At 40.7% G+C, this 26,971-nt stretch overlaps 1 protein-coding gene across 2 annotated transcripts in view; it reads right to left on the bottom strand.

Moving 5' to 3' along the window:
• Positions 1–3,388: 3,388 nt before the first annotated feature.
• Positions 3,389–26,971, bottom strand: part of WASHC3 (WASH complex subunit 3) — a 122,622-nt gene continuing 99,039 nt past the window's right edge. Inside the window, exons 7-10 of one of the 2 annotated variants that reach the window (XR_198762.3) lie at positions 11,612–11,763; positions 10,544–10,627; positions 9,806–9,844; positions 3,389–8,397 (exon numbers count right to left, since the gene is read on the bottom strand). Coding sequence is in view for 1 of the 2 variants with exons in the window: in XM_004742985.3 (XP_004743042.1) it covers positions 11,703–11,763 (61 nt within the window). In the remaining variant the exon portion in view is untranslated. Of the gene's footprint in view, positions 8,398–9,805; positions 9,845–10,543; positions 10,628–11,208; positions 11,764–26,971 lie in introns of those variants that run through there. The other variant, XM_004742985.3, reaches the window with a different exon arrangement.

Here is a 26,971-nt window from a genome sequence, read left to right as displayed (position 1 = left end):
TTGGCTCCCATGTTTTTCATCACTTGAAAGCTGATCACTAGCTAGAACTAAGAATTAAACTAATGAAGAGAGGGAATGGAAGCACAGAGACAAGAGGAATAAAAGACCCTGATGCTCCTGAGCTGCTGCTTTCAGTTGTTCCCAGGCCCCAGGCACATTCCTGTCTTTGGGTTTCACAGACAACACATTATCCCTTATAACAACCCTGTCCTTTGCTTAAATGAGTTTGAGTTAGGTCTCTCTGTCACTTGTAACCACATAAGCCCTAACTAAAACAGAAGTCCCTGCTTAGTGGTAGACACACTCCATAAAAAAGAATGGATGAAAAAAGTCGCTCTATGCCAAATTATGAGGTTTTACAAACAGGAATTTTTGAAAACCTCCCATTCTTATTTGTGGTTTTGATAGATAGCTCTTTGATCATCCCTGCCCTCCTGCCACTGCCCCCAGGGGGAGCATAGTTCTGAGTATAGAGAGGGCACCTGGTATACATGGCAGGTGCAGTTTCTGGTGGGTTGATTCTTCATTTTTCATTTTCAATGACTTTTTAATCTGTGTCTATTGGTTGAGAATTTCAGATGCTTGGGGCTGCAATGCCAGCTGTGTGTGATGGAAGACATTTGTAAAACTTTGTAAAGTGCACATAGAGTGATGGGTTTTGAACAGCCACCATGAACTGAACACAAAAGGATGTCCTCATGAGCAAAGGGAAGGAGTCTTTGAATAGCTCCATGAGACACGATGGTATGAGAGACTTACTGGTGTCCATATTTTCTGAACTTCAAATCTAGGCGCATGTCCCAGTGCGTCTGAGGGAAATTTATGGGAACAATGGGACTGCTTATTTGATGTTGGGTCACTCGCTCAGTATCTCTGGTTACCATATTTGTAGAGTTAATCTGTAGCATCAGAACTTCTTTAGACAGGCTGTTCTTCTTACTGTCCCCCGAATGGCTATGTGTGTTTTATGTGTGTTTTATCCTTAGCACATTTTCTCAGAAAACTTCAGGCGCCAGATACCTCTTCCTGCCTTACTTCATCTCCTTCCATTCATATCAAACCCATCCCCCACGTCCACTACCCTACCTCCTCCAGAAGTGACCGTTCTATCTAACCTGCCACCCATGACATTTTATCATTCATTTTAAGAATGGCAAGGTTAGCCTCCTATCCAAACTCCCTTTTCCGTGAAAATATCACTAATAGATCTTGGTGCTCCTTCCCTTCAAGGCTGGCAAGAACATCAGAATTCTTCTCAACACAGAATTTGAGGCAGCCAGTAGAGGCCCTGGGGTTGGCAATAAAGGCCCTGGGATTGGCAAGTGGCAGAAACCTAGTTGTTATCTCTGATCGATTCCCTTATATTGTTATTTGGAGCTTTTGGATGTGCTGTTTCCTTTCTTCAACTGAGCTATTGAGGACAGGGATAACAACAGCCATATCAATAATCATAACAGTAATAATAATAGCAAATATTCCTTGAATACTTACATGTGCTGGCACTTTAATCCTCAACACAATCCTGTGAAGGTATTAGTATAATCTGTGTTTTATGGATGGGGAGTCTAAATCTTATATGTATTTATTAAATTGATTTTTAAATAAAAATTATATATATTTACAGTATATAACATGGTTATTTGATACACACACATATAGTGAAATGATTACTACCTTCAAGCTAATTAACATATCTTCTACCCACATAGTTACAATTTTTTGTTATTGCTGTGATGAGAGTACCTAAAATCTATTCTCTTAGCAAATTTCTAGAGTATTCTCTACAGCATTATTAAATATAGTCACCATGCTGTACATTAAGTCTCTATATTTATTCATCTTATATAACTGCAAGTTTGTACCATTGACCAACAGCTTCTCATTTCTTCTACCTCTCGTCCCTGGTAACCACCATTCTACTCTTTGCTTCTGTGCATTCAACATTTTTATAAATTATATCATTCAGTTTTTTCTTTCTATGTGTGGCTTATTTCAGTTAACATAATTTCTTCTGGGTTTATCCATGTTGTTGTAAATGTCTACATCTTCTTTTGAAAGACTGGACAATTTCATACACATATATGTGTATATATACACATATATATGAACACACACACACACTCAATATACATAACAGTTTCTTAGTCCATTCATCTGTTGATGGACACTTAGATTGTTTCCATATCTTGAGTCTTTTTTTTTTTAAGATTTTATTTGTTTATTTGACAGACAGAGATCACAAGTAGGCAGAGAGGCAGACAGAGAGAGAGGAGGAAGCAGGCTCCCCACTGAGCAGAGAGCCCGATGCGGGCCTCAATCCCAGGACACTGGGATCATGACCTGAGCCGAAGGCGGAGGCTTAACCCACTGAGCCACCCAGGTGCTCCCCATATCTTGAGTCTTAAGGATAATAAGTAACTTGTCCAAATATACACAGTCCGAATACGGCAGAACCAGAACTTGATGTCTAAAACTTTGCTCTTAACCAATGTGGTGTGTTATGTTGCCCTTCTTTCTATTGTCCAACTAGCACAAAGCTGTGTGCATAAGTGTTTGCTGAATTTAGGTTCTTTGAACATAGGGTTTTTATGAAACAAAAAGTTCTTAACAAGAGATATAGGGAAATTGAACTGAAAATACCAGAAACAAATTCTCTACAAAGAGCTGGAGCATACTTGAAAGAAGCCTACTTCACTTTTCCAGTACCCTTGGCTCAAGGCAGTGCCATTCCGCATTCCGCAAATAAGCACACTTTAAGCAAACAGAAATGCTAAAGATCAACTCTAAGGAGAGGGGCTCTCTGGTGAAGAAGCAGCTCTGGGAGCTTGAGAGCCTCCCAGTGGATCCTCACGGGAGCTCTGCTACCACCTAGTCACTAGCACCTCCCTGGGACTCTGCTTCCAAATTTGTAGAATAATTCATTTACACTCGTTTATCACTACCCAAGTGTGTTTCCTAGAATATTGACCCTACAAGAAATTTGTATAAAAAGTAGTTGTTCTGTCAAGTGTTAATGGGAAATTGCATTTCCCCTTGGGTGACACATGATCCATATGAAAGGATCTGAGTAGCCCAGCAGAAGGACCTGCTTATTTAATTTTTACTTAATGTTTGTTTAACTCAGCATTTCCTGGCCTCCTTTGGTTTCACACAATAGCTGCTAAAATTGCGCAGCTAATAGGTACTTAGGTAAAAAACAATTGGCTAAATATTTTCTTTCTTTCCTTTTTTTTTTTTTTTTAAGATTTTATTTATTTATTTGACAGACAGAGACAGTGAGAGAGGGAACACAAGCAGGGAGAGTAGGAGAGGGAGAAGCAGGCTTCCCTCTGAGCAGGGAGCCCAATGCAGGGGGCCTTATCCCAGGTCCTGGGTCATGACCCGGGCCGAAGGCAGATGCTTAACGACTGAGCCATCCAAGCACCCCTTGGCTAAATATTTTCTAAAGATCCTCACATCCTATAAATCTCTAAAATACTATTACTTGACTATAAACTGCCCTCAGTGAATTAAAGGTGGAATCACAGTTTCAAGTTTCTGAGATTTCTTTGTCCCAAAAGTTGAAAGGCTGTTAAGATGACCTATTCAGGTTTAGCAGTTCATGCTACCCTGTGATTTTCCTGAAGCGGACAACAGGGGGCACTAGTGGATTGCAGTAACGGCCACCCAACTACATGCCGCAAGGGCCAAGTGAAGTTGTAGCAATCCGCCCCAGTTCTTTTTCCAGCTGAATGGAAAGCTACTGAGAGCCAATTCCTCTCCTTTTTGGGTCTTTCTCCCTCTGTGTCTCTGTCTCTCTCTCTCTCCCCCCTTTGGAGTAAATATTGGGATTGAATCAGGAGAGATAGGACTCTATGCGTGCCCTTTACTTTGAGAGATAGAAATCATATAAAGCAACTCTTTTCAGTTGATTGTATTCATTTTGGGAGCAGTATACTTGACGGTGGAAGTTATTGGACTAAATAAACATGGAGCCTCTGAGTTGATAAAGGAATTCTTTCCTTTATCAACTCTCTCACTTTAAAATAAAAAGTTATATAGGTGAAGAAAGGAATAAACTTTGTTATGTTCTTCTTAATTTATATTTTCTCTCTAAACTTCAGGTGTAATTAAGGCTTATGCAGTAAGTCTTTTTAATGCTGCGGCAGACTGTAAGAAGCTTGGGGGCAAAATGGAGATACATAACTTTTCCCCATTTTTGTCATTTTCTCATTTTTGTCATTTTCCTGTGAAGTAGAACAAGGCAGGCAGGTCTCCCTAACCCAGGCAAACACAAGAGATTGGAGTGACCTCTTCTAAGATGATATTGTCACTTTTCCTGTCACCTCCTCCCTCGTTGTTAAACTCCCCGCTTCCCCCTGTGCTTCCCTTACAAGGAGCCCCCCACTTAGGAAAGAAACTTTACATAGACCTAAGAAATGTTTCCTTCAAGAGGAAGTATAAACACGGTGGATTCAGGAGTATAGCGTACAGAAAGGAACAGAGGACTGAGAAATCACTTTTCACCTATAGAAATTCTCTACTTCCTGGCTCAGAGGAATGTTAAGCTTGGTGACGTTAGCATTCAGCTCATCTCATCCTTACCTTGTGTACTGGAGAGGGGACCTGATGCTCCAGGCCATGCAGTGACATGTACCAGCCTGTGGATGCCTGCTCTTCCCCAGGCCTCTTGTTAGATCCCCGGTCCCAACATTTTAGGAGATTTCAGGCACTCTTCTCTGCAGGCGACAAGGTGCACAAGCAATGGCCACATTCCACACTGATTCTCTATGCTGCGTGGAGCATCTGGGTGGAGTGTCTGGTTTGTGACAATCCCATTCTTGCCCCGTGAGAGCATGGGGGGAGGGGAGGAAATGGTATGGGAGAGGCTGCTTTGCCTGGATCAGCAGGCAAAGCCCGGTTTGATGGATTTCTGACCCATCTCTACCACTCACTTCTCTCAGGAAGATGTCGGGAAGAGCTCAGAAGCTAATTAACCAATTTAAGCTCTTTGGAAATTTTCTGGCACCTGAGAATTCCAGGAAATACTGAATCATAAAGTCCAGAAGAGGGAAAGATTCAGGAGAAAAGGGTGAAATGAATATTTATTGAACAACTCCTGTATTGTTGGACATATTGTTTTCAACCTCACAGTCACTCTCAGAGGTATGATCCTCTTTTTAGAGAGAGGGGAGGAAGAGGATCCAAGTGGCTGAGGAGGTGAGCCCAAATCACTGAACCCGTAAGTCAGGATTTGTACTCAGGTCTGTGTTCACTGCTCAGAACCATTACACCTTTACTGTTTGCACTCAACTCTTATTTTCTACTAGGGCGAGGCTCAGTCCATATCCTCTATGTGTGAAAGATTTTTTTCCTTTAACTTTTTCAAATCCGCACAGATAACAATAGTCCACAGCCGGATTTGTGTCTGCCTTTCACAATCATTAGAGTGAGCAAATTCTTCCTAGCATCTAACTAAAGAGAGGAGAGCTACTGGCCTTGCCCTTAGGGAACATGGAATATGGCTACAATGTTTCAGTTAGCAGCAGCTTCTAGTCCTGCTTCCAAATTGCTTCTGTTCAAAGAATCTCCAATTCAAAACACATGCACTGTCGTGGATCCTCACCCTTGTCCCAGATGCTCGACTCTTCTTTGGCCCCCTTTAGGGTGAGCCTGAAATATCACTCCGACTCAGGCCCCATTAACCCGACTGCAATCAAGGTGGATCAAGGCTTTTCCTCTACTCCCATTGTTGAGCTGAGCTCTGATCGGATCCCTTTTTTCAACGTATGTTCGAAGGCTAACATTTTTTGTGTTAGCTGTCAGGGACCAGAAAACAAAGTTTCTTACACAGGGAAATTGCGGACTTGTTTTGATTCTTTACAAATAGAAAAGTAGAGCCTGGGAGTCCCTTCACAAAAATCACGTGTTCAGGGCCTGATAGAAATGAGTAGCAATACAACAACTTGCACTTAAGCTTTGTGGAAAATGAAGGGAATTTGGAGTGAGAGACCTGGATGTGAGTCCTGTCACAGCTCCTCAGTAGCTATAGATCTTTGCATGATAGTAAACTTCTCTAGACTTTCATTTTCTTTGTGGAATGCAAGTAATAATATGTCATTCATAGCTATGTTGAAAATATTCCTGCAAAGTGTTCTATAAACTTCTAAAGATATTATTATTAGCACTATTGCCATTGTTGCAGCCTGATTCAAGAGAAGAATAACCTTCAATCTTGCTACTTTGGGGCATACCTTTATTCTAGATGCTTATTACGTGCCAGGCTTTACATATTTCAAGCCTCATGTGTATTAGCTCATTTTTACCTAGAAGGTAGACGCTATTTTTAGCATTCTCATTTAACAGCTGGGGCAAGGAAGTAAAGTGAATTACCTCTGTTTATGAGCTCATAAGGGATAGAACCTAGGCAGTCTAACTCCAGAATCCTGCTCTGAGCACTTTGTCAGTTAGGACTCATTCTGGATGTGAGTAGCAGAAACCCAATATAACAGTGGCTTCAAATAGATAGAATTTTTTTTTTTCTTATATATGAGTCTAGAGGTTGATAATTCAAGACCAAGCTACAGGCTTGGCTCCACTGTGCTCAGGGCTCCAAGCTTCTTTTCTGTTCCAGTTCTCCTGATGGGCAGTCTTGTTCCCAACATCCAAAATAGATGCTAAAGCTTTAGCCACTACATTTACATTCCAAGCAGCAGGATGGAGGACAGGATAGGATAGCAAAGGGACAAAACACATGTCAGTTATTTTAGGGAGGATGGTTCCCAGCTGCGGCCATTTGACATTTCTGCTTACTTTCCATTGCTCACAGTAGGAAGGGGGCTGGAAAATGTAGTCATTATTCTAGATGGCTTTGTGGCCAGTTAAAAACTGGAGGATTTTATTACTGGAAAAAAAGGGAAGAGGTAGTCAGAGGTTCGATGGATGTGTGGAGGAAGAGGAGGAGAAGGGGGAGATAAAGCTGGAGAGGTGTCCGGACAGGGGCTGGGTGAGGAAAACTTACTCAGTTCTTCTTGAGTTCCCTGCTGTTCACCATTCTAATATTTGGGTTTATCTCCAATTTCAGCAGGTGAGAAGGGAAGGCAGGGCTATGCCCTGGAAACCACCAGGTATGGCCACTGAATGGCCCTCTGAAGCCTTATAATAGGCATTCATAGAATTTAATACAGGTGTCCACCTTGGTGGTGGACTTGAGGCTGGTTTCAGTCTGAGCTCCATTAGCTCATTAGGTTAAAATGGGGGCAGGTGGCCGCTGACTCATGTCCCCAGAGAGTGCCAAGAGAGGAGGTGGGTAAGAGGACACTGAGATAGAACACAGGCTGAGTGGTCCTCGGCTGGCTTCTCTGAACCCCCAGAGAGAGTCTGGATGGCATACACTGGAAAGTAGCTTCATGGTTTCCAAACTCTTTCTCTTGAAATGCGCAAAAAGATTGTGGTAGGGATTGCTTTGCTCCCTGTTTTGCCAGTGAGGAAAAGGAAGTCAGAATCTTCCCAGGATATTCAGCAGGATGCGGCCTTAGAACACCATTAATTCTAATGTTCAAATTACTTTGAGAAGCACCACACTCAGGGTGCTGAGTGATATTGAAGGGTCACATCCAGGGTGGCGGATGAACCAGGAAACCATAAACTCCACGATGGTATTGAGTTATGTCTTTCATCATCACACTGTAGGTACTCAGTAATATTTGATGAAAGAATAAATGAAGATAGATTTAGGTACCCAGCCTTCTTGGATTCTACTTCCTCTGGTGTCATGGAATAATCCTAGAATGAGCTCACATTTTTCATGCTTAGTGCCGACAGGGTAGGAGATAACATGCTATTAAAACCTCCATTTTAGAGATAGAAACTGAAGTTAAATGACTTGCACAAGTTTACATAGATAGTAAGCAACAGAACCAGGATTCAAACTCAGTTATTAGAGAATAACTGGTCCATGTCAGTAGATTTAATCATAGCTCAAATCATTCCCCATGAAACAGAAAGAGTCTATTCCATAGATGTTTAATATAACAGTTAACCTAATACACAGATGTGAGTCCTGTCACTTGACACTAATGTTACAGAAAAGTTCCACTCTGCTTCATAGACTATTTGCTCATATTGAAGTGCCAAACTAGATTGGCGGAAAGGAACATATATTGGCCTTGAATGTTTACTTGGCTCATGAGCCCACATCTGTTTTTGTTAATGGGGATGAGGGCAATCAGAACTAGCTCTCAGAAGCAGACATTCTTGACATGGAACTCTCTCCCAGTCCATGAAGCTTTGTCATCCATCAGGCTGCAGAGCAGGTTGTCAGTTTAGACAGTTGCTGGTTGAAACTAGAAGTTTCTGGACTCTTCAATTCTTTCAAAGGAGGCATTGTTTCTTCAGGGTCTTTAGCTGAAGTTGAATCTTAAGAAGATATGAAATTTTATGATGGAGTAACTACATCAAAAAACTCCGGGTTGACTTAGAGGAGTAAAACAGCTCTATGGGGCGGGGGTGTGGGGGTGTGTCCATCTAACAGCTCTTCTGTTTTCTAGTAACAAATTCTAAGTACAAGAGCTGACCCCTTTTCCAGTCTTCCTTCTCAGGCATCCCTCCACCCCCGCATCCACTTTTGTATCCACTGTCCTAGCTCAAGCATATGTGAGCAAGGAGAGGTTGTCCACATTGGGGAATGGTTTCCATTTCTTTCCTTTGCTGACTTTTTTTTAATAGAAGACACAACACACAGATTGCACTGGCAAATGTTGCCTCATAACTTGTTTGACATCAGCAGTCTTTGTGTGTTTTCTTGCAAGTTCCACATCTGTCTTAGAGGTAGGCAATGCTCCTGCACCAACTGACCCCCATAACATAGGAGCACATAGCCCAATGGGTGGTGAGTTAGTGGGTTTCATGAGAACTTTGTTTTGTCACTCAGCTGCTTTACCTGAAAATGTGTTATAGATAGGATTGTATGCTGCTTGGAAGCAAACGAATGTGACTGGGTTTGGGGTCCACCCCACCACCCCAAATGATGAGAACAGTTGTCAATTCATTGACTGACAGAACTATGTTCCATGACATCTGGTGGAAATGAAGCTTTTTCACAGAGCAGGGTATGAAAAAAATAGTAGGGATGGACATGTGGATATAGAGGGACTCAATATTAAGTCTGTTCATGAAGTTCATAGTCTGTTTATAGTCTGACTTTGCATTTCTTTTCTAACTCACTAAAATTATTGTGATCTTTTCTCTTACAGAAGAAGTATGATGACTTATGGTTCAATACTTCTCTATGTAATTTCTTATACTTTTGACATTTATATTATGCTTCTGACAGTTACATTGTTTGTTTTCTGGGATAGCTACACATTCCTTTGGAAAAAGCATTATGTAATATGTACATATGATCTCTTGTCATCCCAGCCACCTTCATCATCTCCCCACCCCCACAGGCCACACAAGTTTTTCAAATCATAACTGTGCCAAATAAAGGGAACTGGAGTTTTGTATCCTGCCTTCTTGTGGTGCTGACAGAATATGATATTGGGCAAGGAACAGGTGCTTAAAGATTTGAGCAGGAGGGGACTTGCACCCACTCCAATGCCTCTGAGATAGATGGACCTGAATTAGGTATGTTTAAATGTAAAAACTGAACATTAACTTCAAGGCTGTGGGAATCCAGATGGTCCCACCCCTCATAAACTTTCCCCTGCACCTAGCTTGGAGGGAGATGAGGCACCAGTACAGAGCCCCACCACCTTTGTAATGACCATTCTGGGCTCCAGGTTCCTCACCATCAAGAGAGGGAAAAGAAACTGGAAAAAAATACCTGATGTTGAGTTTTCTGCCAGTTTTGTCCTGTGGAACACTGCAGTTGGATTTAATTTAATACAGAAAAATAAGGAAATATTATCATATGCACTGAATGTTATATAAGAATTATTGACTGTTAACAATATATGTAAGACAAAGTGATCCTCAATTCACAATGAAATTAAAATTTAAATGAAACTTTTCTTTCATTAGATTAACAATGATGCTTTTAAAAATTCACACTTAGATGCTGAATGAGAGTGAAGAAAAATGGATATGCTTATGTATTTTCATTAGATTTATAAATTAGTATCATCCTTTTGGTTCAAAATTTGGTCATTATTAAGAGGCTCAAATTTTGACAGCAACTCTTCTCTCACCAATCTGTTATGACGAAATAATCAGAAACCTGGGTAAAATTTTATACACAAAGATGTTCGTGGCAGTGTTAATTTTAGTTATAATGAATGTGATATAATGAATTAGGTAACAGTATGATTTGAATGATAAAAAAATGGTTCAATAGATGATGGCACATCCATAAGATTTCATATTGAAGTGGTCAATAAGACTTTAAAAAATATCATGGCTCTCTCCTGGATTAAATTAGATATAGATATGTTTAAGTCAGCTCTTATGGCATAACACGTCACTTTAAAAAGTGGCTTAAAAAGTTCTCAAACTGTGAATTGGCTGGATGGTTCTTCTGGTCTAGGTTGGATGGAGCTTGATGGTTAAGAATTACCTGACTTACCTATGTGGGATAGCTGAAACAGTGGAAGAGCATGGTGCCTCTCTCCATGTGATCTGTCATCCTCTATGAAAATCTTGGGTGGTTCTAAAAGCATTAAGAGAAACAAGTCTCAAAGCACAAGGATGTTTTAAGCCTATACTTACATTATATTTGCTACTGTCCCACTAGCCAAAGTCAAGTCATATGGCCAAGGTGAATCAAGGGGTAGAAAAATAAGACTTAACCTCTTGATTGGAGGGTCTGCAAAATATTGTGTCCATTTAAAAAAAAATACATGTTGCACCACGTGACTTGATTTGGCTAATAAAATGTGAAAACTTTGGGGACAGAAGCTTTAACAGTCAATGCACGCTTTCCTATTTTCTCTTTTCCTTTTTACACAATAGCCAGATACATTTGAGATGGTAGCTGATCTATTTGGCTTGGTCCCAGAATGATCAAGATAAGCAGAACTGCTATGTCAAATTGCACTGGACATGTGGCTTGAGTAAGAAATAAACCTTTGCGGTTGTGATGAGCCCTGGGTGTTATACGTAACTGATGAATCATTTAACATTACATCAAAAACTAATGATGCACTATATATTGGCTAACTGAAAATTAAAAAAAAAAAAAAAAAAAGAAAACTTTGTGACTTGAAGCTATGCAAAAAGTTGAAATTTTTTGTTATTGTTACAAAACCTGGCCTATCCAAACTAATACAAAAATTGTGTGGGAATTAATGTGATATTTTAAAAGAATGATTTTTTGTGAGGGAAATTTTTCATTATATAATTCTATATCAACAAGCAGCTTATAAAGCAGGTATATATTTGCATATGTTATGTAATCCTAAATTTATCAAAACAACCAAAAACACAGACACATAGCCTGGAAGGAAATACATCATAGTGTTAATAATAGAATTACAGGTAATTTTTATACTCTTCTTTCCCATGTTTTCTATTTTATTTATAATCAGTGTTTATTATCATGCTAGGAAATTATTTTTTCAGTTACTGGTCACTCCTCCCTGTCCATTGTCAGGTGATTAACTGTACCTCCCATGGGAAGATTTCATGTCCTTACCTCACTGGGTGTGACTATGTGATGTACTTTGGCCAATGAAATGTGAGTAAATATGGCATTCATCATGTAGGCAGAAGGTATAAGACTTATCTTAAGGTTTGGCCGGTTCTCCAGGTATGTCCCGTGTAGGGACTGTTCTTCCAGCCTGGGTCCTAAAATGAGAAGACAAAGTAGAGCCCAGGGTATGAGATAATTAAAAAAAAAATGTATATTGATCTCTGCCCCAGGTTCCTGGCAAAGAACACCTAAAACTCTTACAATACCCTAAGTGATCAAAGCAGTAGCAGCATCTTTTCTGTCAATATTTGGTCTTTGACCCCCATTCCTGACATGGAGCTCCTAAATCCATTGGAATTTCCTGAGTGACAGCAGTGTCTTTGTTCTATGAGGTGACTCTTGGTTGCAGGCTTGTCACCAGAAAGACCAAGCCATGATTACAAGCTTGGAAGAAGGGAGAGGGACTAGAAATGGAGTTAATGATTGGTCATGCCTAAATGATGAGGATTCCATAAAAATATCAAAAGTATGGAGGTTCAAAATGTAGTGATCCAAATGAGATAGAAACTAGAGATACAGTAGAATGCATCAATGAAACTAGAAGCTGATTTTTTGAATCAATAAGATCGATAAACCATTGACCAAACTAATTCAAAAGAAAAGAGAGAAGACCCAAATTACTAAAATTATGAATGAAAAGGGAGAGATCACAACTAACACCAAGGAAATAGAAACAATCATCAGAAATTATTATCAACAGTTATATGCCAATAAGTTAAGCAACCTAGACAAAATGGATGCATTCCTGGAAAACTATAAATTTACAATGCTGAATCAGGAAGAAGCTGACAACCTGAATAGATCAATATCTAGCAACGAGATTGAAACAGTGATCCAAAACCTCCCAATAATAAGAGCCCAGGACCTGATGGATTCCCTGGTGAGTTCTACCAAGCTTTCTTTTTTTTTTTTTTTTTTTAAAGATTTTATTTATTTATTTGACAGAGAGAAATCACAAGTAGGCAGAGAGGCAGGCAGAGAGAGAGAGAGAGAGGAGGAAGCAGGCTCCCTGCTGAGCAGAGAGCCCGATGCGGGACTCGATCCCAGGACCCTGAGATCATGACCTGAGCCGAAGGCAGCGGCTTAACCACTGAGCCACCCAGGCGCCCTCTACCAAGCTTTCAAAGAAGAAATAATACCTATTCTCCTGAAGCTGTTTCAAAAAATTAAGCAGAAGAAAGACTTTCAGACTCTTTTTTTTTTTTAAAGATTTTATTTATTTATTTGACAGAGAGAGATCACAAGTAGGCAGAGAGAGAGAGGAGGAAGCAGGCTCCCTGCTGAGCAGAGAGCCCGATGCGGGACTTGATCCCAGGACCCTGAGATCATGACCTGAGCTGAAGGTAGCGGCTTAACCCACTGAGCCACCCAGGCACCCTTTCAGACTCTTTTTATGAAGTCATCATTACCTTGATCCCTAAACCAGGAAAAGACCCCACCAAAAAGGAAAATTTCAGACCAATATCCCTGGTGAATATGGATGCTAAGATTCTCAACAAGATCCTAGCTAATAGGATCCAACAGTACATTAAAAAGATTATCCACCATGACCAGGTGGGATTCATCCCTGGGTTGCAAGGGCGGTTCAACATTCGCAAACCAATCAATGTGATAGAACAAATCAATAAGAGAAGAGAGAAGAACCACATCGTCCTCTCAATTGATGCAGAAAAAGCATTTGACAAGATACAGCATTCGTTCCTGATTAAAACGCTTCAAAGTATAGGGATACAGGGAACATTCCTCAACTTCATAAAATCTATCTATGAAAATCCCACAGCAATTATCATCCTCAATGGGAAAAAGCTGGCAGGCTTCCCTTTGGGATCAGGAAAACAACAAGGATGTCCACTCTCACCACTCTTGTCCAACATAGTATTAGAAGTCCTAGCAACAGCAACCAGACAACAAAAAGAAAGAAAAGGTATTCAAATTTGCAATGCAGCAGTCAAACTCTCTCTCTCTTCGCAGATGACATGTGGACTCCACCCCCAAACTACTAGAACTCCTACAGCAATTCAGTAATTTGGCAGGATACAAAATCAATGTACAGAAATCAGTTGCTTTCTTATACACTAACAATGAAAATACAGAAAGGGAAATTAGAGAATCAATTCCATTTACTATAGCACAAAGAACCATAAGATACCTGGGAATAAACCTAACCAAAGAGGTGAAGGATCTGTACTCGAGGAACTACAGAACACTCATAAAAGAAATTGAAGAAAACACAAAAAGAAGACCATTCCATGCTCATCGATCAGAAGAAAAAACATTGTTAAAATGTCTATACTGCCTAGAGAAATCTATACTTTCAATGCCATCCTGATCAAAATTCCACTGGCATTTTTCAAAGAGCTGGAGCAAACAATCCTAAAATTTGTATGGAATCAGAAGAGACCCTGAATTGCTAAGGAAATGTTGAAAAAGAAAAGCAGAACTGCAGGCATCAGGTTGCCTGATTTCAAGCTTTACTACAAATCTGTGATCACCAAGACAGCATGGTACTGACACAAAAACAGATACACAGACCACTGGATAATAGTAGAGAGCCCAGATATGGACCCTCAACTCTATGGTCAAATAATCTTCAACAAAGCAGGAAAAAATATACAGTGGAAAAAAGACAAGTCTCTTCAATAAATGGTGCTGGGAAAATTGGACAGCTATGTATAGAATAATGAAACCCAACCACTCTCTTACACCATACACAAAGATAAACTCAAAAATGGATAAAAGACCTCAATGTGAGGCAGGAATCCATCAGAATCCTAGAAGAGAACATAGGCAGTAACCTCTTCGACATTGGCCATAGCAACTTCTTTCAAGATATGTCTCCAAAGGCAAAGGAAACAAAAGTGAAAATGAATTTTTGGGACTTCATCAAGATCAAAAGCTTCTGCACAACAAAAGCTTTTCTTTGTTGACTGTTTCAGCAAAACAAAGAGGCAACCCATGGAATGGGAGAAGATATTCACAAATGACAATACAGACAAAGGGCTGATATCCAGGATCTATAAAGAACTCCCCAAACTCAACACACAAAAAACAGATAATCATGTCAAAAAATGGGCAGAAGACATGAACAGACACTTCTCCAATGAAGACATACAAATGGCTAATAGACACATAGGAAAATGTTCATCATCACTGGCCATTGGGAGAGTCAAATCAAAGCCACATCGAGCCACCTTACACCAGTGGAATGGCCAAAATTAACAAGACAGTAAACAACGTGTGTTGGAGAGAATGTGGAGAAAGGGGAACCCTCTTACACTGTTGGTGGGAATGCAAGTTGGTGCAGCCACGTTGGAAAACAGTGTGGAGATTCCTTAAGAAATTAAAAATAGAGCTTCCCAATGACCCTGCAATTGCACTACTGGGTTTTTACCCCCAAGATACAGATGTAGTGAAAAGAAGGGCCATCTGTATCCCAATATTCATAGCACCAATGGCCACAGTCACCAAACTGTGGAAAGAATCAAGATGCTCTTCAACGGATGAATGGATAAGGAAGATGTGGTCCATATATACAGTGAATTATGCCTCCATCAGAAAGCATGAATACCCAACTTTTGTATCAACATGGATGGGACTAGAAGAGATTATGCTGAGTGAAATAAGTCAAACAGAGAGAGTCAAGTATCATATGGTTTCACTTATTTGTGGAGCATAAGGAATAACAGAGTTCATGGGGAGTTGGAGAGGAGAAGGGAGTTGGGGGAAATTGGAGGGGAGGACAAACCACGAAAGACTGTGGACTCTGAGAAACAATCTGAGGGTTTTGGGGGTGGGGATTGGATGAGCCCAGTGGTGGGTATTATGGAGGGCACACATTGCGTGGAGCACTGAGTGTGGTGCATAAGAACAATGAATTCTGGAACACTGAAAATAAATTAAAAAAAAAAAAAAGGCAAAAAAAAAAAAAAGTAGTGATCCAAAGGGGCATATGCACCTGAATGTTCACAGCAATGTGTCCACAATAGTTAAACTATGGAAACAGCCTAGATGTCCATCAACAGCTGAATGGATAAAGAAGATGTGGGGGATACACGCACACACACACACACCATGGAATAATATGCAGCCATTGAAAACCCCCAAATATTGCCATTTGCCATGATGTGAATGGAACTAGAGGGTATTATGCTAAGTGAAATAAGTCAATCAGAGAAACACAATTATCATATAATCTCACTGATATGAGGAATTTGAGAAATAAGACTGAGGATCATAGGGGAAATGAGGGAAAAATGAAACAAGATGAAACCAGAGAGGGAGACAAACTATAAGAGATTCTTAATCTCAGGAAATAGACTGAGGATTGCTGGAGGGGAGTGGGGTGGCTGGGTGATGCACATTGGGGAGGGTATGTGGTATGGCGAGTGCTATGAATTGTGTAAGACTGATGAATCACAGACCTGTACCCCTGAAACAAATAATAGATTATATGTGAAAAAAAAAGTATGGGGCTTCAGAGATCTTCTGGATTGGTGAACACCTGGACAACTGGGAGAGTAGCATGCCCAGAGAGAGGATGGAAGCTCCAGCTCTTTCCCTGTACCTTGCTCTATGTGTATCTTCTGAATGTTCACTTGTAACCTTTATCATATAATTTTATAATAAACCATTAAACAGTAAGGAAAGTGTTTCCTGAGTTCTGTGAGCTACTCTAGCAAATTAATCAAACCTGAGGAGGAGATGGTGCAAACCTCTGACCTACAGCTTGTTGGTTAGGACCACAGGTGACAATCTGGACTTGGGTCAGCGTCTACAGTGGTGGTGGAGGCTGTCTTGTGGGACTGAGCCATTAATCTGTGGGATCTTATGCTGTCTCCAGGTAGATAGTGTCAGAATTGATTTTAATTGTAGGGCACCCAGCTGGTGTCACAGAATTTCCTGGTGCAGGAAGACCCTCACACATTTGGTACCACTGGGTGTGGTAGTGGTGTGAGGATAAAGGGAGACACAGAGCAGGAAGATAAATTTCTCTTACTCAGATTCCAGATTCTACCTACACACAATACTGCTTTCTCTTTTATCTTCTTTATCTTTCACCCTCCCAGGTTGTTCTAAAACAAACCAGTTCACAGATCCAAAACTGCCCCAGTCCTTTTATAAAAGCCACATCCCCCATTTCCTGGGGATGTACCAGGATTGCCACACTTTGGATCAAGAACAGGTGAGAAAGTAACTCATCTCTTCTTCATATAAAATATTTTAGTATTTGCAGAGCATATGGCATGATTCAGAAGTCACCAAACAGCACAGAATCCCTGTCACTCCACATTAAAATAGAATTATTTCACCCAAAACCCTATTGGGGGGTTTCATAAACCATATATAGAGGGGTTGTTTACACACAACATACTCATTCATTCCAACAAAATGAGACTTTCTTATTTTTCTGTAAACTACCTAATCTTCCTTAGGAGCCCCATTCTGCTGAGTAATAAGGAAACTTACAGTTAAGTATCTCAGTGTGCCTTCCTTGACTTCTCCTCTAAAATGCCTGAAAACACATTTGCTTATTGTATGACTGTGGAGGTGAGCAGGTGGGAGCTCAGATGCATGCTACTCCTTGGATTTTCACCTGTCCCACCTTTGAGGAAATTATTTCCCTGTTTACCTGGTTACTCCTTGCTCTACTGGCACCTTCTGTGGACATCTGTGGCTAGAATACTCCAGGTCTGCTGTTTCTCAGTTCAGCCAGTGCCTAGAGTCCTGGTAAACTGGCCTCATCTCAGCTTTTGGGGGTGGTCTATTTCTTTGGAGTATGGATGGGATTCCCATTTGATTTCCAGCTCAGGTCGTCTGCCCTACAGACCCCACTTTAGTTACTCTCCACTTTTTCCGGCAGCATCATCAACTGCCTTCTGTGTCCTTCACAGGGTCCTTACAGGACTTCTGGGTAAACTTCATGCCAGAGGAGAGGTGAAGGTACCTTGCCTCATGTGGTAGTTCAGATTGGTAGAGTGGGGCACTCTGTTTCATTCCAATTGCCACCTTTTTGCAGAAGAGGAAAGATACGAGCTAGACTTCCTGCCCTTGGCCTTGGGTGAAGGTCGCAGAAGGAAGTGGGCCATAGTCCAAATATTGGAAATGAGGGCTCTGTGGGCCCCTCAAACAGGAACAAGATTCTCTCCTCCTTCTCCTAGAGCCATGCTTGGGCCATGTTTGGGAGCATATTTCCCATCTGTTTTTCATTTCCCCCACACAGAATGTGGGAGGCCAGGATCACACAACATTCCCTTCTCATTCCCCAGATGCCTCTGAACTCCCTTCTTTGAATTTTTTGTTCCAATCCATGATGAATTACTTGAATGGCTCCCAGCACACACCAGGCTATTTCATACTTCTGAGCCTTTGCTTGTGCTGTTTTCTCTGCCCAGATTGCCCCTCTAATACTAATACCCATTTCTCTTGAAAAACTTCTAATCATCCCCCAAGGCACTGCCCAGGACTCTTCCTCCAACATGCTCACTTCCATCTTGGCAGTTTGCACAATGAACTTCATTAAAGAGATACTTTGTGTCTGTCTTCATCATGAGAACTTAAAGGCACAGAAGCTCAGGAATCCCATTTCGGGTATCTTTGTTGTCCTGGATGGGCGGCAAAGAAAAATTGTTCAACAAATGTTGTTTCAAATAATTAAATATTGGTAAAGTGTACATAGTATATCTCTCTGTATTTCTTTTTTATTTTATTTTTTCAGTGTTCCAAGATCCGTTATGTACCATACCCAGTGCTTCATGCAATACATGCCCTCCTTAATACCTACCACCAGGTTTACCCATCCCCCCACTCCCTCTCCCCTCTAAAACCTTCACTTTGTTTCTCAGAGGCCATACCACCCTGAATGTGCCCAATCTTGTCTGATCTTGGAAGCTAAGCAGGGTTGGGCCTGGTTAGTACTTGGATGGGAGATCTCTCTGTATTTCTTACAACAGTGTGTAAATCTACAAATAACTCAAAATGATTCCGTTATAAAAAAAAAAACAAAAACAAGCTTGATGAGTAGGACCAGTTATTCTCTAAAGCTTCCTGGTTACACAATGGGAGAAGACCAGAATCCAAAAATCCAAGGTCTTTATGAAATTGTCATTTCTGAATGGAGATGGATGGTTCAAGCTATTAGTAGTCAGGTGCCCTATACCCCACTGGCCCTTAGAACTATCAAGTCATGACAGGCTTTGGGGAAAGGTGAGACACCTGTAGCACATACAAATTATACCAATTATAAAAGGAGCCCTTTCAGGCAGGTGAATGAGGAAAAGTGGACTCCTTTAGGCTTTGTGGGTGGCTAGTGTCTATGTGTGAAAGGAAAGTATGGCACGCTTCCTCTGGGTGGTTACACCCACACAAACAGACTAAGAGAGGTGTATAAGTCCAAGTTCAGCATGCCCTCCAGCCTCCAGCTCTGCATTCATGTGTAAGGCCTAATCTGAACACAGCAGTCCCAGACTGAGTATTTCCCTACATTTGCCATCTCACTTCAAAGTGCTAATGGCCATGTTTCCATTCATTTGGAATGATGGCTCATGTTAGGTATAAATATATTGTGGGTAAATGAATATATATTTTCTGTTAACTTTCTTAAGTGAATCAATGTGAATAAAGAGTGGATGGCTTATTCTCCACAAAAATTAGTAAATTAGTTCCCTTATTAGTGACTTTATTATTATTATTATATTTATTAGTGAATATAGCCTCATTTTGTGTTTGCTCCTAGTGCAAGTTCTTGTTAGATACAGTCATCCATGGGGACTTCTTTTTTCCCTGAAGAGTGAAAGTGAGGTCCAGGAACCAGTGTGGGCCCCCTTTATGAATGACCCTCCAAGGACTTTGCTAATGTAGGCAGAAGCATGCATCTTAGTTAAGATTATCATCTGTTGCCTAGCGTGGGGGTGCAGTGACAGCTTGTCAAAGTCCCTTCCTACATCAAATGTCTATAAATATACTGCATTCATTATCACCTTTGAGTTCTTTTCCATGGAACTGTTAACTACTTGTATACAGAGACCTTGTGACTTCACACCTGCATGCTGGCTAATTTCCTGGGGTCTGATGCTGTCATGTCACGGTGGCAGAGAAACACTCCTTACTAGTGATATGAAGAAAGCAAAGTACAGTTTATTGAGGAAGCTTCCACATAAGACACTGCAGAACCCATGACTACCTTTGGTTGCCATCATCCAACAGAGAGATACGTGCTTGACTGACCACAGCTGGATGCCCTTGGGAAATGGCTCCAAGGAAAGGACCCTGCCCTGTACTACTCTATGGATTTATAAGGATGGCAGAGAACATATGGTATACTGTGTGATATAGGAAATTTCCTGGTTGGGGAAACAGTCTTGGTTGAAGACAGAGCCTCTAGAGATTAGCCTCTGGCATCAGCCTCTTCTTCCCTCAAGCTAGCACAGACCTGCTAAGCCAGCATCTTGCTAAACTACCAAGAGGATGGCTAGGATTTGTCTCTCCTCTGGCACCACGTAGCTAATTGGGCATTCAGTAAGTATTGGGTTAATAACACTATTATTATAGTTAATATAACTATTGGGTTAATAACACTATTGGGTTAATAACACTATTATTATTAGGAGGTTCACGTTTATTTCATTTAAATTTGTTTTCCTTCCATACACTAGCTATTGTGAGGCCCCTTAGAGGTAGATGAGCTGGGCAGGATCTGAGGAAATTTTCTGTGCCTGCCCTCTTCATAGGGAAGGGAGTGGGCAGATTGACTATAGTGGGTTCTTTTTTGCACCTAGGTTCTTTTTGCACCTAGATCCCTAGGATGGAAATCAAGCAAACTGCTCTCTCCTGCTGGGTAGAAGACATAACCTCTGAAGAAGCATAGGAGCAGAGGAACAAAATGGAAGCAGTTTTCTTCTCTGCATATCTTGTGCAGAGTAGCCCTCATTGTGCCCAGGAGAACATTGTGACTATTCTGGGAGAGGTCTGGTTAGGTATGGTTATCATGTTGTCAGGGCATCATGGCATCATGGCATCATGGCACATGGCAGCCATGTGATAATTGTTGAGTGCTCTTTTGGAGATAAGTGTTTGAAATCAGGGTTGCCCCAAAGGGAAAGACAATCCAGGATCCATCAGAAAGATGGATTTCTTGTGATCCCTGAAGGTCCCAGCAGCCTTGGAAGTTCTAGATCTGCCATATTAGGCTCAATATGGAGCGGGTAGGCATCCTGCTGAAACAGAAGGGGCAGAGTGGATGGAAAGAGTCTATATCATAGCATGGTATGCTTCTACCGGCCCAGTGACTGGTAGAAGATCTCAGGGATGATGATGGGGGCTGCATCTTACGGAGTCTGAGATGTCATGGCTCAGGTAGTGTGAAGGATCCTCACCACAGTGGAGATGGCAACTACCCTACTGGGAGGAAGGAGCTACATTTCTTTCCATGAGCAGTAGGAGGAACTGTAGATTTAGAAGCAAAGGATGTGGATCTGAGCATTGGGCAACACTTTCTTTTTCTCTCCCTCAAACTGAGGAGTCTCCAGGGTGGGCTAGATCTGCGACTTTCTAGTGATGGTTGGTTCCATGAACTTGCTGTGTCAAGAATGCTGAAGGCCAGTGTGGCTCTCATCTACTACTACTACTACTACTACTACTACTACCACAACTATTACTGGTTCTTAACCAGGCACTTTGCTTAAAGCTGTACAAAGATTTTTTTTTCACTTAACCCTCAACAATAACCCTATGATGTAAGTTCTATTAATTTAGAATCTGAAGTGAGGCCACATAAATTGTTCAAGATAAAATAGCTTGGAGTGGTATAGACTGGATCAGAACATAGTTCAGTAGGACTCTAGCTTCACTATCACTTTATTATACATATGCCGCAAATGTTTTAACAGCGAGTACTCTATGCAGCCAAGACATCTTCCTTCAGAAAGTGCCATGTGGCAGGAATTGTGTTTATTTTTTTTTAAAGATTTTATTTATTTATTTGAAAGAGAGAGACAGCTACAGAGGGAACACAAGCCGGGGGAGAGGGAGAGGGAGAAGCAGCCCAATGTGGGGCTCTATCCCAGGATCCTGGGATCATGACCTGAGCTGAAGGCAGTCACTTAATGACTGAGCCACACAGGCACCTCTGGAATTGTGTTCCACTGTTCACCATTGCAGCCCCAAGGCCTTGGCTAGTGTTTGGCCCATAATCAGTACTAGAAACATATTTGTGGAATGAAAACAGGGATGTGTATATAGCAGCCTTTGTATGAATCCTCAATCCCGAAGTAAGCTATGAATCATATTCCTATACCAGGTCAAGGGAAGGAAATCATGGACCATCAGATTATTTGTGCCTTTAATATTTCAATCCAGAACAAGCATTATTTTATGATCAAAATGAATTATCCTGGCATTCTTTCTCATCTTATCAGACTCTTCTTTATTCAAAATGTTGTTGGTACTATTACTTAGTACTGGAGCAAGCAATAAATTCCACTGTTCTACAGAGACTGTGGTTGGGTTCCCAGTACCAAAATGATTTTGATTGAGTTGGCATATACCCCTAAACATTCCTAAATCAGTGGTTGGCAGCAGCCAGATTCTGTGAGGAGAAAAAAAACAGTGTGCATGTGTGCACACATGCATGCACACACACACACATCTGGTAGCTTCAAAGCCTCTTACATATTAATAGATTCCTTATGGATTACATGGCTATAATTGTGAAACAGGACAAAGAACTAAAGAGAAATATTAAACAAAAAAATTTAAATATTCCTTTGAAAATTCAATTTTTCTGGAGAAAGTAGGGGAAAAAGCCCAATGTAATGGAACCCTTAAAAATGTATGTCAGAAACACAATAGGAAACCAGAATAAAAGTCAGAAGAAGTGTAGGCAAGGAAGCCGCATGAAGCCCAAGTGCAGAGTTCATCTGCACTCCCAACAGCAGGCATAGATGGAGAAAACAACCAGCAGAGTAGAATAGTAAGAGGGGGAGTGCCAAGTCATAGTAAGAAGGGGTAGGAATGGGGGTGCAGTAGGGCGAGGATCTTTCTGCAACTCAAAACAACAGACTATTCATATCATATTCCTAAAATCTGTATAACGAAACCTGTTTATATTATCAAATTAATTGTTCAATGTTCAAATTTCAGTATCTCAGCCAGTGACCCACCAACAATTTCCTTGTTCATAACATTTTCTTTTCTTGGTCCCTTGAAAAAATAACAAATGAGTTTTTCCATTTATAAAGCTGCTCTGAAATGTCTTCTTATGTCATGGTGGCTGGAGGTCATCTTGGGATACAGGATGGTAATGGGGACCCCTGGGCTGGCGAAGAGGCGGTCTTGTGATTGTGAAGCAACTTCTGATCCCATTAGCTGATGGTTGACTGACATTTTGGAACAAGATTTTTCAAGGAACTGGGGAAAGGAAAAGAAGGAGCATGGGAAGGAGACACTTAAAAGATTGAGAAGGCAGGAGTGAGTTGAGTGCTCCCAGATTCGAGGAGGATTTTATTGTTGGACCCAGATCTGTTGTGAGCTTTCAGCCAGAATTTCAGAGGCCTGGTTTGAGAGGCCTAGTATAGGGTTTCTTATAAGTATTGTGCTGACCTTACCAAGGAAACAGGCTCTGTGAGGAAAGATACATTAACTTCTCATTTACAAATCAAGCAGTAATATATGCAGGCTTAATGGGGAAGCACTTCTTAGAGGGTTAAAGGTGGTATTTTAGGAAAAATATAAAGGGCAATACAAATTTACATGCCTGGAAGTTGTTTTTCTGAGAAGTGATACAAACTGAAAATAACTAGTTTCATGAAAGATTTATCTAGATTCCTTGGTGCTAGATTTGTAATAATTTGTTAATGGAAGTGAAGGACTTTGGAGGATATTCTTGAGTTTTCCTCAGTGTTCCCATCAGAGGCAGAATATTGAGTTGATTAGAATCTGGTTGAATATGTAATTTCTTCTTTTTTAATTTTTTTTTATTTTTTATTTTTTATAAACCTATATTTTTATCCCCAGGGGTACAGGTCTGTGAATTGCCCGGTTTACACACTTCACAGCACTCACCAAAGCACATACCCTCCCCAATGAATATGTAATTTCTCATTAAAAGCAGAAATTACACTTTTAAAGATCTCAGGAAGCCCCTCTGTCCAAAATGCGTGGGAAGGTTAAAAAAAAAAAAAAAAAGGCCCATAGCCCACTATGAAGCCCACTTATGTTATGTCCTGGTTGTGATACTCTGGGTAGATTAATTTCTCTGAGCCTCCACTCTATGATAAGGATAATAACATCTCCCTAACAAGTTTTCTGTCAAGAGTAAGGGAGAGCATATATACAAATACCTAGCATGGGGCCTGGAATCTAGTAGGTTCCCAATAAATAGTAGTTCCATTTATTTCCAAAGGGGCACATGCACCTGAATGTTTATAGCAGCAATGTCCACAATAGCCAAACTATGGAAAGAACCTAGATGTCCATCAACAGATGAATGGATCAAGAAGATGTGGTATATATACACAATGGAATACTATGCAGCCATCAAAAGAAATGAAATCTTGCCATTTGCAACAACATGGATGGAACTAGAGCGTATCATGCTTAGCGAAATAAGTCAAGCAGAGAAAGACAACTATCGTATGATCTCCCTGATATGAGGAAGTGGTGATGCAACATGCGGGCTTAAGTGGGTAGGAGAAGAATCAATGAAACAAGATGGGATTGGGAGGGAGACAAACCATAAGTGACTCTTAATCTCACAAAAAAAACTGAGGGTTGCTGGGGGGAGGGGGTTTGGGAGAAGGGGGTGGGATTATGGACATTGGGGAGGGTATGTGCTTTGGTGAGTGCTGTGAAGTGTGTAAACCTGGTGATTCACAGACCTGTACCCCTGGGGATAAAAATATATGTTTATAAAAAATAAAAAATTATTAAAAAAAAAAAAAGAATCAGACTACAAAGAAAGAAGATCCTCATGAAACTAAGACCCAGCTGCCTTGGTGTAGCTAAAGACAGATGCCTGGAGAGCCCTGCTGGGGGCTGGGTTGGAAGGATACTGCTGATCCAGAACATCTAGGCTTATACCACTGTCTCACTAGTTTCATTCGGCAGGGCATGGAGAAGTATGAAGCAAACCCAGTCATCGTAACCCATCTGACAGCACTCTGCAGAGAGTTTATCAACCTACATCTCTCTTATATTACCTATCTAACAGGATGTCCTGGTGAAGGCAAGGACTTGGGGACTTTTTTGAGTCATTCTGAGCAAACACCATCTTCAGATTACTTTCCTACTAAGGTGGTTTCTATCATTTTCATTTGCAAAACCTTCTCTCTGCCTTCACATTTGAAAGAAACCCAGTATTACTGTTGTAATTTTTTTCATGTAAATTATAAATATTTAGAATTTCTGTCAAAAAAAAAAAAAAAAAAGCAGATGTTTTCCCTTATTCTGGTCCCAAGTAATACCACATTAAAAAAATAAAAGAGAGAGAGAGAGAGAAAGAGAGTATTTTCAAGTCTTGTTAAAAAAATATCTCAAGGGGCGCCTGGGTGGCTCAGTGGGTTAAGCCGCTGCCTTCAGCTCAGGTCATGATCAGGGTCCTGGGATCGAGCCCTGCATCAGGCTCCTTGCTCAGCGGGGAGCCTGCTTCTCTCTCTGCCTCTGCCTGCCTCTCTGCCTGCTTGTGATCTCTGTCTCTCTCTCTCTCTTCAAATAAATAAATAAAACCTTTAAAAAAAAATCTCAAGAAAATAAACATTTGTTGAATGCAAACAAGAACAGAATATGGTGATTTAAATATTAATATAGAATTCAGAGCAAAGGAGTCTGAAGCCCAGAGAGACTGGGTGACCTGTACAGGTTCACAGAGTGAATATGCAGCTAAGTCCAAATATGAACTTAGTTCTTTCAAGTCCTTGCCTGATGTGCTTTCTATACTTGATGCAGTAGACTGACTGCAAAAGGAACCTATTCTAGCTGCAGACTAATTTTGAAAGCTTCAGAACTGGCATTCCAACCCTAACTGCAATAGAGTTCAGAGATGCCTAGAGAGATTTTAAAGCCAAATACAGCAACTTCTGCTTACTTCTAATTTTCACTACCTCTGTAGCATTTGGCGCTTTTGACTGCACCCCTCCTTGAATTCTCTCCTGCTCTGGCTCCCGTGCCTCAAGCTCATTTCTTTCATCTCTGGTCTATCCGTGGAAGCTCCCTATTCAGAGTTGTTCTTCCTTTTACATTTCATTTCTGAGCACTTTTTCTTTCTGTTTTATACCAGTGGCTCTTAGTCAAGGATATGTATCAGAATTTCTTGTATAACCTATTTAGAACTTGGAAGTAGGGGCACCTGGCTGGCTTAGATGGTAGAACATGTGACTCTTGATCTCAGGGTTATGAATTGGAGCCCATGTTGGGTGTAGAGACTCCTTAAAAATAAAATCACAAAAACCCCCCAAATTAAAAAAAAAAAACTTGGAAGCATAGTAGCCATAATTTGAAAAATTCCTTCAGATGACTTTGATGGAGTGTGGGTCCTAGTTAACTATCATCTTTCAGCTGCAGTGTGGTAGTGTCTCCCACACAATCTCCTTGCCCATCATTTTTTCGGTTCATCTTCCACATAAAGATCAGAATGATCTCCCTAAACCATGAGTGGGCACACATTATTTCTGTTCTCCAAAAACAACAGTAAGTCCAGAATGTTTACCAAAAAAACTTCACACTTCTCAGTGTGGTAATCAATACCCTTCACTACTGAGCAACAAAATAAATTCACCTTTTATACACTACTTCCCTAACTCAGCATAACTCTCAGATACCTGATCTACCAGCTGTCTTTCTAGAACTCTGGGCTTTTGGATGGGCTTCTTTTCTCAGTCTGGAACACCTTTCTTTCCTTTCTTCATATGTAGAAATTCTTTGTGTATCTCAAAGCCCAGTTCAGTTTTCATGTTCCCCTGGATGAATTTTTGGGTTGCTCTTTACCCTAGGGCTGTCACATAGAGATGTGCAGATTGTATACAATGCAGTTCTAAGAAGAGCCATTCACAATGGCCACAATGTGAATTGCACTTCCTAGAGTTGTGTAGTGCACAACTTATAACAACACATGATTATTTGCACTCCTTCAACATAGTTTTTTATTTTGTTCTCTTAAAAAACACGTCTAAAATACCTGCTATATGCTAGACACTGAATAAAGACCACAAAGATGTGTTATGAGGTCTTGGTCCTGAGAGGCTTAAAGTTAGGGCAGACAGGCATAAAATCAAATATATACTAAAAACAGTTTCATCTCTATTTAATTCTTAA

This window comes from Mustela putorius, unplaced genomic scaffold, assembly GCF_011764305.1.
Source record: "Mustela putorius furo isolate JIRA1106 unplaced genomic scaffold, ASM1176430v1.1 tig00000788_pilon_pilon_pilon, whole genome shotgun sequence".
Taxonomy (NCBI): Eukaryota; Metazoa; Chordata; class Mammalia; order Carnivora; family Mustelidae; genus Mustela; species Mustela putorius.
This window is presented reverse-complemented; position numbering and strand designations above follow the sequence as displayed.